Genomic DNA, 10,735 nt, shown 5'->3' on the forward strand with positions numbered 1-10,735 from the left:
TATCTGTAGAATGAAGAATGACGAGACAAACCCACACTCAACCAAACACTACAATTAACATGCCAACTGTCATCCCAGAGAAGAGAGAACCCAAACATTTTTGTTGTGGAGGATAGACTAAAACTTTACAACAGTACATGTTGATCTAGGAAGAAGGTGCAAACCCCAAACAAGCAGAACCGGAGTGACGTGGAACTATTGGCCAGACGTGAGGAGGAGTCAACAAGACAGACGCGGCTCCCGTATTCAGTGAGTGTTGATCAAGGAGGAGCACGGCAACTTCATTCAAACAGGATCCACAGCCTTCCCCAGGCTAACGTGTACACACATATTACTGGGCAACGGAAGTGCGTGTGTGTGTGTGTGTGTGTGTGTGTGTGTGTGTGTGTGTGTGTGTGTGTGTGTGTGTGTGTGTGTGTGTGTGTGTGTTTATCGTACGTGTATAACGTGTGTGTGTGTGTGTGTGTGTGTGTGTGCATAGTATGCGTGTGTAACTTGTGTAACGCACAGCAGGGGGTTGTGTTGATTGAAAGCAATCAACGTCAGCAGATCCTGGACTTGCAATACAGTCCTGGTAGAGTATCCTAACCCTAACATACCAACACACACACAACACACACAACCCCACTTAAAAGCACCACGGCGGCTCTCCTGCTGCCATCTGGCCCCAGTGACTGCGGCTAACATGTCAACAGTGCGAGCCCAAACATCCACACAGCTAGGCTCCAGTCAGCCACGGCGAGAAAACTCCTCAAAACGATGCATCACGTAGCGAGGGGTGGGCTGCTGACGACCCCCCAACTGTCACACAACTAGCAGTGGCTAGCCGCCGTTGCCGCCTGTGTGTGTGTGCGTGTGCGCACAGGAAGGCCGTTCGGGTGCTAACGGCTAGGCTAACGCTACGCTAACGACTAGCGCACCTTTCCCCTTCCGCCTAGCGGGGCTTCCACGTCTGTCAGCCCGCTCTAAACCTCAACGGAACCGGGGCGACAAGACCGCCTAGTGAACCACCGAGCCCCCGACTCACCGAGTGCGACCTGGCAGGCTTTCCGTAGCTGGTTGTGTTGGCTCCTCTTCACCTCCTTGTCGGAGAGGATCTTCTCCAGCGCCCGGGAGAGGAACATGCTCTTGGTGCGGGTGCTCTCCGCCGGGGACCGGGATGCGTGTTGTGGGTGAGAGGAGGGTGGTCGTCGCGGCTGCTGCTGGAGCATCTCTGGCCGGGGGAGCGGTGGAGGTGCTGCCGGTTCAGGCCGTCATGTCGGGCCTGGCCCTGTGGCCCTGCGTGGAGGCAGGGGGCGGAGAGAGGGTAAGATAAACCAGGCTGGTTCTCGGTGTCTGTGGTCCAGAGCGGCGGGTGAGACGGGGCTGCTGCTGCCTCAGCACTGCGGCGCCATGTTGGCTTGCGTCACGTCACGTGACGTGTCAGTTGGTTTAGTGCTCACCTTTCATACCTCGGTTGGTTTCCGGCATAGCGAAATAACGTATAAGTTATAACTGTTGTCCAGGATCGATGGGATTTAATTATATGTAGACGTTGTATGTTTTTATAATAATTTTGGGTTCACTATCACGTTACGAAATAAAGTCATGTATGTGCGTCAGTGACTCCGCCCGCCGTTGGTTGCGCTGAGGCATAATCGAACATCTAAAACAAAGTGCCGTTTCTAGAATGTCCACCAGGCAGTGCTAGAGCAACACAAACATCAGTGTTGAGTGGAGTCCAACTCTTCTGTGATCGTCATCGTATGTTGCGATATTTTTCGTCATGAATGTGCTCAAAGAATGTGCCGCTGGTCATCTACACATTAGTTTATTTTATCCAGCTCATTTAATCAACAATTACATATATATATATTTATATCTATGTATTTATACATTTCAGGTTCATCACAAAACATTTTCCTTGAATGTGATCATAAAAATGTACATCAATGTTGATAAGAAAATACTGACAATCTTAAGTACAAATCTATAGCCTACCTTAGGATTTATTGGGCAGGCGAAAACATTGCTCAATCATTTAAAAAAGATGCTCAAAGCAAAAATAAACGGTTTAGCCCATGGTGTAGATTTTATGAAGACAAAATGAAATAAGAAATATCCCCAAAGTGAACAAATATAATAAAAATAAATTCACAGTACTGGAAATCAAAATCTGCTATTCCATGATGAGAAAATAAAAACACCTAGCTACCATGTGTTGATTATATTTACTAATAAATGGAATAAAGAAAGAAATGTTCATTATAAAAAATGGTATCATAATGTGTAAGAAAAGATAATCAGAGAATAAATAGAGTCGCTGTGTTCTGTTGTACCGGTGGACAAATGAATATGAATAAATTAACATGTTTTCATTCAGAGTTCTCCCACTCTCCCATTCACGACCCGGTCTGGGACACATAGGTCTACTGCTACTGTAGTGTGTGCGTGTGCGTGTGTGCATGTGAGTGTCTGTCAGTGTGTTTCTGTGTGCGAGTGTGTGTGTGTGTGTGTGTGTGTGTGTGTGTGTGTGTGTGTGTGTGTGTGTGTGTGTGTGTGTGTGTGTGTGTGTGTGTGCGAGTGCGCGTATATACACAACATGTGCATATCATATGTGTGTGTGTGTGTGTGTGTATGTGTGTGTAAAAACAGTGGGACTTTGGGGCATCACAACACTTCAGGCCCTACTCGTCTCGCTAGCTCTGTTGAGCATTAGCAGCTAATGCTAACCCCGGTGAGGGAGTGTTCAGGGAGGTGTGTTCAGGGAGGTGTGTTCAGGGAGTTCAGCCCCGGGGGTAGAGGGTTACAATGTAAGCGGGAACACCTCCTATTGTAGACAGGGCGGCCTGGCTTCTCAGTGTCAAGCCCCTCCCTGCCCTCGAAACAACCCCCTGATGAAGAGCGATGGTGACCGCCGGAGAAGGGTGAGAGAGGGGAGCTGTGAGGGGAGGACCAGCGGTTATTTTCCAGTGTGATTTTTCACTGTGTGTCAATATTAATGCAGCTTAATATTAATACAGGCCACGCAAACACACGCCTAGCTAACGGACACTAGCCAGGCCAGAGCTGCTGTAGCACCATGACCGCTGCCCAGGCTAAAGGCCTCCTCTGTACAACGTCCACTACAGCGTACTTCTGCTGGTAGACAGGCCTCAGTGGAGCAGGGGGACGGCACGGATGGACATAAAGAACGAGATTAACCCAAATACTAGAGACCGAGAGGAATGCTTCATATAAACAGAGAGAGAGAGCGAGAGAGAGCGAGAGAGAGCGAGAGAGAGGGTCAAGCTCCGAGGCTGCTGAGCTGAGTGACTTGTTGTCATGGAAATGGAGTCACAATTGAAATCTAGTCCTGGAGGACGAAGGGGAACACGAGGGCAGGGGAATGGTTCCCGGTGCAGGTAGACTGGCCAGAGAGAATCACATTTAAAACAGAACGACTGAGGTACAAAAGATTGCACAGAGAGATAAAAACAATATCAAAAACCTAAAACCATTAAAACATGGATGACCAGAGGCACCCAATGTTAACTTCATTATTGTTACATTTCATGATCAATTAATCAACCAACCAATCATCGACAGAGGAAGCGAGGAAGGCGGAGCTATAACAGTGGTTATGAGTACGTGAGCGTCAGGAAACAAACCAGACTTGTTTTTCATTTTTTTTCTAAATCAACCCCTAAAGTATTGCTGCAGATGTCAGCACTTGGTCCGTTGCCCTGACAACGCCTCCATGTGTTCAAAGTCCTAGCGACCGTCCGCTGAAGGGGGAGTGGCTTAATCCTCTGGTGTGGGAAGGGGGGGGGGGTGTTGGGGAAGAGGGGGAGAGGCAACAAGAGTGATTGTCAATAAAGCTAGCAGATAGTTGAAGACAAAGCGTCGGATGCCGAGGCCACCGCAGCAGCAGAGAGAGGCCGGGACTCGAACCCGGATTCAGGGTCGTGCTTTCTATAAGTTCAGTCGTTCAGACGCGAGGTTCACTTCCTCTCGCCGGGCCGTGTCTTAAGGCACGCAAGAGGATGTCTGATCGATATTATTATCACCTTTGTTTTCGGTGTCGTTATGATATTATCTAAGTACTGTCCGTATTTCTGTGTGCTTTATAAATATGTACTTTCATTATATTTGTGTGTGCGCAGCTTTATATGTGTTTGCGTTGGGTATTTTTGTGTGGTTACACATTTGCATGTGTGTGTGTGTGTGACGTGTGAGAGATTGGTGTTTAAAGATAGTGTGTGAAGAGTGGGTGGTTGTATATATATATGTGCGTGTGTGTGTGTGAGTATGTATCAGTGTGTATTAGTGTTTGTGTGTTTATCAGTGTTTGTGTGTATATTTGTATATGTGTTTGTGTTCTACAGTGTGATGACAGTTCCCTCCTCCTCCAGGCTCCGCCTCCTCGCTGCGCGTTCCGGCGAGGGCGTGCTGGTCGCCAGCCGGGGGGCGGAGCCGAACAGCGCGCCGGCGGGGTGGGTGTAGAGGTGGGGGAGGGCGTGGGGCGGGGCGTGGCTCGGCGGGGCGCCGTTGCTGTCGGCGACGGAGACGGCGGACCCCGTGCGCATGCCGAGGTGCGGCTCGTAGCGCGGCAGCGCCGACAGGCTGACGTCGTCCCCGCCCCCTCCCCCGCCCGCCGCCGCCGCCGCCGCGTCGATGACCAGGTCCTCCTCCTCGTCCTCGCTCTCCAGCTCCTCCCCCGCCGGGAAGTCCTGCAGGACGGGCGCCTGGGACGCCGCGCCGTAACCATAGTAACTCGCCCCGCTGTCGGAGGACCTCCCAGAGCTCCCGGACATCCCCCCTCCGGCCCCGCCGCCGCCGCCGCCGCCGCCGGCCCGCAGCACGTTGTTGCGCTGGTTGGCGGGCTTCACCGTGACGATGAGGTTGTGGCTGTTGGCGATCATCATGTCGGTCACCTGGTCCAGGCTCTTCCCCGACACCTCGATGCCGTTCACCTCCAGCACCTCGTCGTTGACGGCCAGCAGCCCCGTGCCCTCGGCCAGCCCGCCGGGGACCATGCGGGAGATGAAGATCCCGGGCACCTTCTCCAGGCCGTGCGCCGTGACGCGCACGCTGGAGCCGTCGCGGATGTAGAAGCCCAGCGGCCGCTCCTGGCCGTGCTTGTAGAGGCGCACGCGGCGGTGCGACTCGGGCAGGATGTCCACGTCGATGATGGAGGAGACGGGCCGGAAGTCGCGCGGCAGGCTGATGAGGACGGGCGGGGGCCGGCGGCGGCCGGCGTCGGGCCGCAGGAGGACCGCCGACAGCACGGCGGTGGTGGTGTTCCGCTTACGGGTCAGGGAGTCGGTGCCGAACGCCGAGTAGTCTGCCTCTTCTGGAGAGGGGGGAGGGGTGGGGGAGAGGGGGGAGGGGGGAGGGAGAGAGAGGGAGGGGGAAGAGGGAGAGGGGAGAGGGAGGAGGGAGAGGGGAGAGGGAGGAGAGAGAGGGGAGAAAGGGGGGGAGAGAGAGATGGGGGAGGGAGAGAGAGGGAGGGGGGAGAGGGAAGAGGGAGAGGGGAGAGAGGGGGTGAGAGAGAGAGAGGGAGGGGGGAGAGAGAGAAAGGAGGTCGATTAGTTCTTTGCCTCCATGGATGTAAACATAATCATCCTCATTATTATTTTATAGTTGTCACTTACTAATGTTTCATGTACACTACATACGCATTTTCTTGAAATGCTAATAAACAAAAAAATGTAATAACGATAGGGGGAGGGGAGAAAGAAGGAGAGATTGAGAGAGAGGTGGAGGGAGGGATAGAGAGAGGGAGAGTCAGACTGAGCCAGAGGAAGAGAGAGAGGACATTAATTATCAGAAGATCCTTCCTCTCTCAATGGCGCCATGCTGGTCTAATTAAAGCCCAGAGTGTTTAACCAGGAAGATGGCTGTGGTGCATCATGGGAGTCATGTGGGTCAGAAGGGTTGAGTTACAGAGCTTGGGGCCACACAAACACACACACACAAAAACACACAATCACACAAACACAAAAAAACACAAACACACACAGACACACACACAAACACACACTCACAAACACACACACACACAAACACAAACATTTGCACGCACACTCACACACGCCACGCACACAAACACACAATCCCAAACCCACAAAAAAAAAAACACACACATACACACACAAAGTCTTGCGCATGCACACACACATTCACACAAACAAATACCCACACTATTACATATGCTTTCTACTATGCTGTAGGCTAAAAATTAAGAATCTAGAAACACTGGCGCCACAGCTCGTCGTCCGAGAGCTGCAGGTGAAGGTGCAGCAGCAGTAGGGGGGTTAGGGTGTCTGACTCCCAGCCAAGAAGTTCTGGGTTCGATCCCCAGTCTAACCTGCAGGCCTCCTTGAGCGAGAGGACGCCTACCTACTCCCGCAAGACACAGAGCTGAAGCGACTGGAGGAGGTGAGGAGGAGGTGAGGTGGAAGCGAGGTGGAGGTGAGGTGGAGTTAAGGTGAGGTGGAGTTGCGGTGGAGTAAAGGCGGAGTTACAGTAAGGTAAAGGTGAAGGTACGCTGTGAGTGCAGCAGGTATGAATGGGTAACAGGTGCAGCTGGACCTTGTCTCTCTGATAGCGATCGGGGCTACAGTGAAGGATGCTAAACATTAACAGAGTGACTTTGGTTCTGCCCGCCCCCCCCCCCCCCCCCCCCCCCCCCCCCCCGGGGCCCCGGGGCCTGTATACAGAGAGAGGGCTGGGGGCCAGCCGTTGTTTAGAGAGCAGGTAAACACCAGCGGGCCCCCCGCCGCGGGGTTAATGAGTGGAGGAGGCCCAGAGGAGGAGGACTGAGGCCTCGTCTGGGCCCGGTCCCAGGTCGGGGCTCATCTCTAGACCGGCTGGTCTGGTCCAGACCGGGCCCAGAAGGACTAGAGGACCCAGAAGGCCTCGACCGAAGTGTCAGAATAGTGTAGTTGTGTGTGTGCGTGCGTGCGTGCGTGCGTGCGTGTGCGTGTGCGTGTGCGTGTGTGTGAGGGGAGAGCATCCAGTCAGGTGGGAGATAAGGATTCCAGGTCTCAGGTCCTGACAGGAAGCCCCCCACACCCCCCCCTCGTTGAGACCATAACAAAGCGGTGATTGTCCAATGAGAGAACAGCCGTCTCACCTTACAGTTCCCACCGGCTCGCTGGCTACACACGCCTCAGACCCCCCCCCCCCCCCCCCCCTCCAGAGGGAGGTTTACCATGTAAACACTCGGACAGAAACAGGCTGTCCACCACACACACACACACACACACACACACACACACACACACACACACACACACACACACACACACACAGACACAGGCAGACAAACACACATACACAGACTCACACACACACACACACACAAACATACACATCCGCACACACACACACACACACACACACACACATACATACACATAGACACACACACACACACATACACACACACACACACACACACACACACAGACACAGACACACACAGACACAGGCAGACACAGACTCACACACACACACACACACAACCACACACATACATACACATAGACATCCGCAGACACACACACACACATACACACACACACACAGACACACACAAACACACACACAGACACACACAGACACAGGCAGACAAACACACACACACACACACACACACACACACACACACACACACAAACATACACATCCGCACACACACACACACACACAACCACACACATACATACACATAGACATCCGCAGACACACACACACACACACATACACACACACACACACACACACACACAGACAAACACACATAGTGTATGTATAAACACATGCGCTCTCATAGGGGCTGGTTCCTGTGATGCCTTCATCCCTTCGTCTCTGTCTCTGTATGAAAGAGTGAACGTGGCGACATGAAAGACCCCAAGCCGGGCCCCTGGGGGCCCCCCACACAGCCTCACCCCCCCCCACGTTTCCTCCAGTTGTACGTATCTCTGATCATCTGTAGCCCCTGGTGATAGGTCGATTCGTCAGGGTCGACAGCAGGCTCAAACACCTCTCCAGGGAGCCTGCTAGGTGGAGCTAGAAGATAAGCAGCGTCCGGCCGACCCTGAAACATAACCTGTACCTGTGACATAACAGCTACTCCGGGGGGGGGGGGGGGGGGTCACCTCTCCTGGTCACCTGTACAGGGGGCGGGGCCACTGAGCACACACCTGCATGTTATCACATACAGGTGCGTCATGTGGCCGGTATCAGCCCGTTACCGTGTAAACACTGACTCAACCGGCCAGGACAGGAGCTACCGCACCCTCCGTCACGGGGGAGCCGCAAAGGACAAACCCGGGCAGGGAAACGCAGGTCTCAGGTAACCTCACCTGCGCAGGTGACTGATCGGAGATAACAGAGGCAGTGTCTTGGTGGTGGTGCGATGTTTTCTATCAAAGGGGCCCCTATTTTACCAGCAGGTGTGGTGGTGACCAGCCAGTACAAGACGCTTCAGAATCGAGACCAGCGTACCAGTATGCATGGACTGGGAGGCTCCAACTGGGACGTCCCGGACCCATCTCTGATATAATATCTCTATGTTTTTTTTTGCATTGTATAATATTTAGTGTTATGAAAGCGAGAGGGATTTACATGTGTGTAATCCTAGATTTACATGAGCTCACGCAGACACACATTGTGACACACACACGTGACACGTTAACTCTGTTTGGACAGCTCATTCTATAGACCTTTCGACCGGTCCTCTGTATGCTGTAACTTATATATCCTTGAACCTGTTTTCTCTCTGTTTCCCCTGGTTTATCAGTAGAGGCAGCTGGCTGCACCAGGAACACACTTCACACTTCACACACATACGTGCACACACACGCACGCACACGCGCACGCATGCACACGCACGTGCGCACACACACGCACATACACACACACACAAATGCACACACACACACACACGCACGCACACACACTTCAGCATGAACCTTTTGCGGAACAAAACCAACAATGATCACCGTGAGTCATTACGGTAGTTATGGTTATTGACAGCATACCGGTCAGATGCCGTTCTCTGGAGGCACGGAGGAAACCAGTGAGTCACCAGCGCTCTCATAAGATCCATGGAGGAGAGACAGGTAAAGAAAGGGCGAGAGACATAGGGAATTCATGACAGAGAGAGAGGGACACATACAGGCCCAGAGAGAGAGAGAAGGAGAGAGAAGTAAATAGAGAGAGAAGAAGCGAGAGAGAGAGAGAGAGAGAGAGAGAGAGAGAGACATACAGGCCCAGAGAGAGAGAGATGGAGAGAGAGAGAGAGAGAGAGAGAGAGAGAGAGAGAGAGAGAGAGAGAGAGAGAGAGAGAGAGAGAGAGAGAGAGAGAGAGAGAGAGAGAGAGAGAGAGAGAGAGAGAGAGAGAGAGAGAGAGAGAGGGAGGGAGAGGGAGGAAGAATGAATGAATGATAGAGAATTCTCATATCAGTCTCATGCTCCCAGAATGCAACACCTTGGTTTTGCTGCCCAGTTCAGTAAAAGGGGTGTGGGGAGTAACTCTGGGTAATCTAGGAAGATATATATATACACACTGGGCTGATGATGTGTCAGCAGATGGCCACACCTGCGTGACACACCTGGGTGTCACCTGTCATTACGACTTCTACTGATACTACCACGAATAATACTACTTCTAAATACTACTACTAACACTACTAATACTGTCATGAGACACAATTTCTAGCATTAATGCTACTAATGATACTACTGCTATTACTGTGATGAAGACACTATCTCTATCATTGATAATACTACTTTTACTACTAATACTATAAAGACACCATCTCTATCATTAATATTGATCCCTACTAATACTACTACTAATACTACTAATATGACCCTATCTCTATCATTAATATTGATCCCTCCTAATACTACTACTAATACTACTACTACGACTGTGAAGAAGACCCTATCTCTATCATTAATATTGATCCCTACTAATACTGCTACTACTAATACTACTAATATGGCCCTATCTCTATCATTAATGTTGCCCTCTAATCTACTGATCTATGATCCATCCAGCGTGCGTCTCCCCTGGGGGGGATGGGCTTACGTCAGCGGGGCCCCCAGCCTCCAGGCCAGGGGCCGTCGGTACCACGCTGCCCCAGGCACGGGGCTCCTCCTGGGGGAGGCGCAGGGCGGAGGCTGCCTCCCAGAGTGTGGGTGGGAGTGTATGTGTGTGTGTGTGTGTGTGTGTGTATGCTAGTATGTGTGGGAGTGCATGTGTGTGTGTGTGTGTGTGTGTGTGTGTGTGTGTGTGTGTGTGTGTGTGTGTGTGTGTGTGTGTGTGTGTGTGTGTACACACAATTGCATGGGTCAGGAAATAAGTCAGGCTGCTGTAAAATATCAGAGGAGGGACTGGCTGGAGAGAGAGAGAGAGAGAGAGAGACAGAGAGAGAGAGAGAGAGAGACAGAGAGAGAGGGGAGAGAGAGAGAGAGAGAGGGGAGAGAGGGGAGAGAGAGAGAGAGAGGAGAGAGAGGGGAGAGAGAGAGAGGAGAGAGAGAGAGAGAGAGAGAGAGAGAGAGAGAGAGAGAGAGAGAGAGAGAGAGAGAGAGAGAGAGAGAGAGAGAGAGAGAGAGAGAGAGAGAGAGAGAGGGAGAGAGACAGACAGACAGACAGACAGACAGAGAGGGAGAGAGACAGACCAACAGACAGACAGACAGACAGAGAGAGAGGGAGAGAGATAGACCAACGGACAGACAGACAGAGAGAGAGAGAGAG

The 10,735-nt window shown here is 52.0% G+C and overlaps 2 protein-coding genes across 2 annotated transcripts in view; both read right to left on the minus strand.

Annotated features, from left to right (window-relative positions):
* Positions 1 to 1,575, minus strand: part of arfgef2 (ADP-ribosylation factor guanine nucleotide-exchange factor 2 (brefeldin A-inhibited)) — a 44,691-nt gene extending 43,116 nt beyond the window's left edge. Inside the window, exon 1 of the mRNA XM_030365771.1 lies at positions 1,028 to 1,575. Within this exon, the coding sequence (XP_030221631.1) occupies positions 1,028 to 1,211 (184 nt within the window). The 5' untranslated portion in view covers positions 1,212 to 1,575. The remainder of the gene's footprint in view (positions 1 to 1,027) is intronic.
* Positions 1,576 to 1,794: 219 nt separating this feature from the next.
* pard6b (par-6 partitioning defective 6 homolog beta (C. elegans)) overlaps positions 1,795 to 10,735 on the minus strand; it is an 11,388-nt gene continuing 2,447 nt past the window's right edge. The window contains exons 3-4 of the mRNA XM_030352291.1: positions 10,067 to 10,135; positions 1,795 to 5,321 (exon numbers count right to left, since the gene is read on the minus strand). Of these exons, the coding sequence (XP_030208151.1) occupies positions 4,341 to 5,321; positions 10,067 to 10,135 (1,050 nt within the window). The 3' untranslated portion in view covers positions 1,795 to 4,340. The remainder of the gene's footprint in view (positions 5,322 to 10,066; positions 10,136 to 10,735) is intronic.

This window comes from Gadus morhua, chromosome 1 (genome assembly GCF_902167405.1).
Source record: "Gadus morhua chromosome 1, gadMor3.0, whole genome shotgun sequence".
NCBI classification, from domain to species: Eukaryota; Metazoa; Chordata; class Actinopteri; order Gadiformes; family Gadidae; genus Gadus; species Gadus morhua.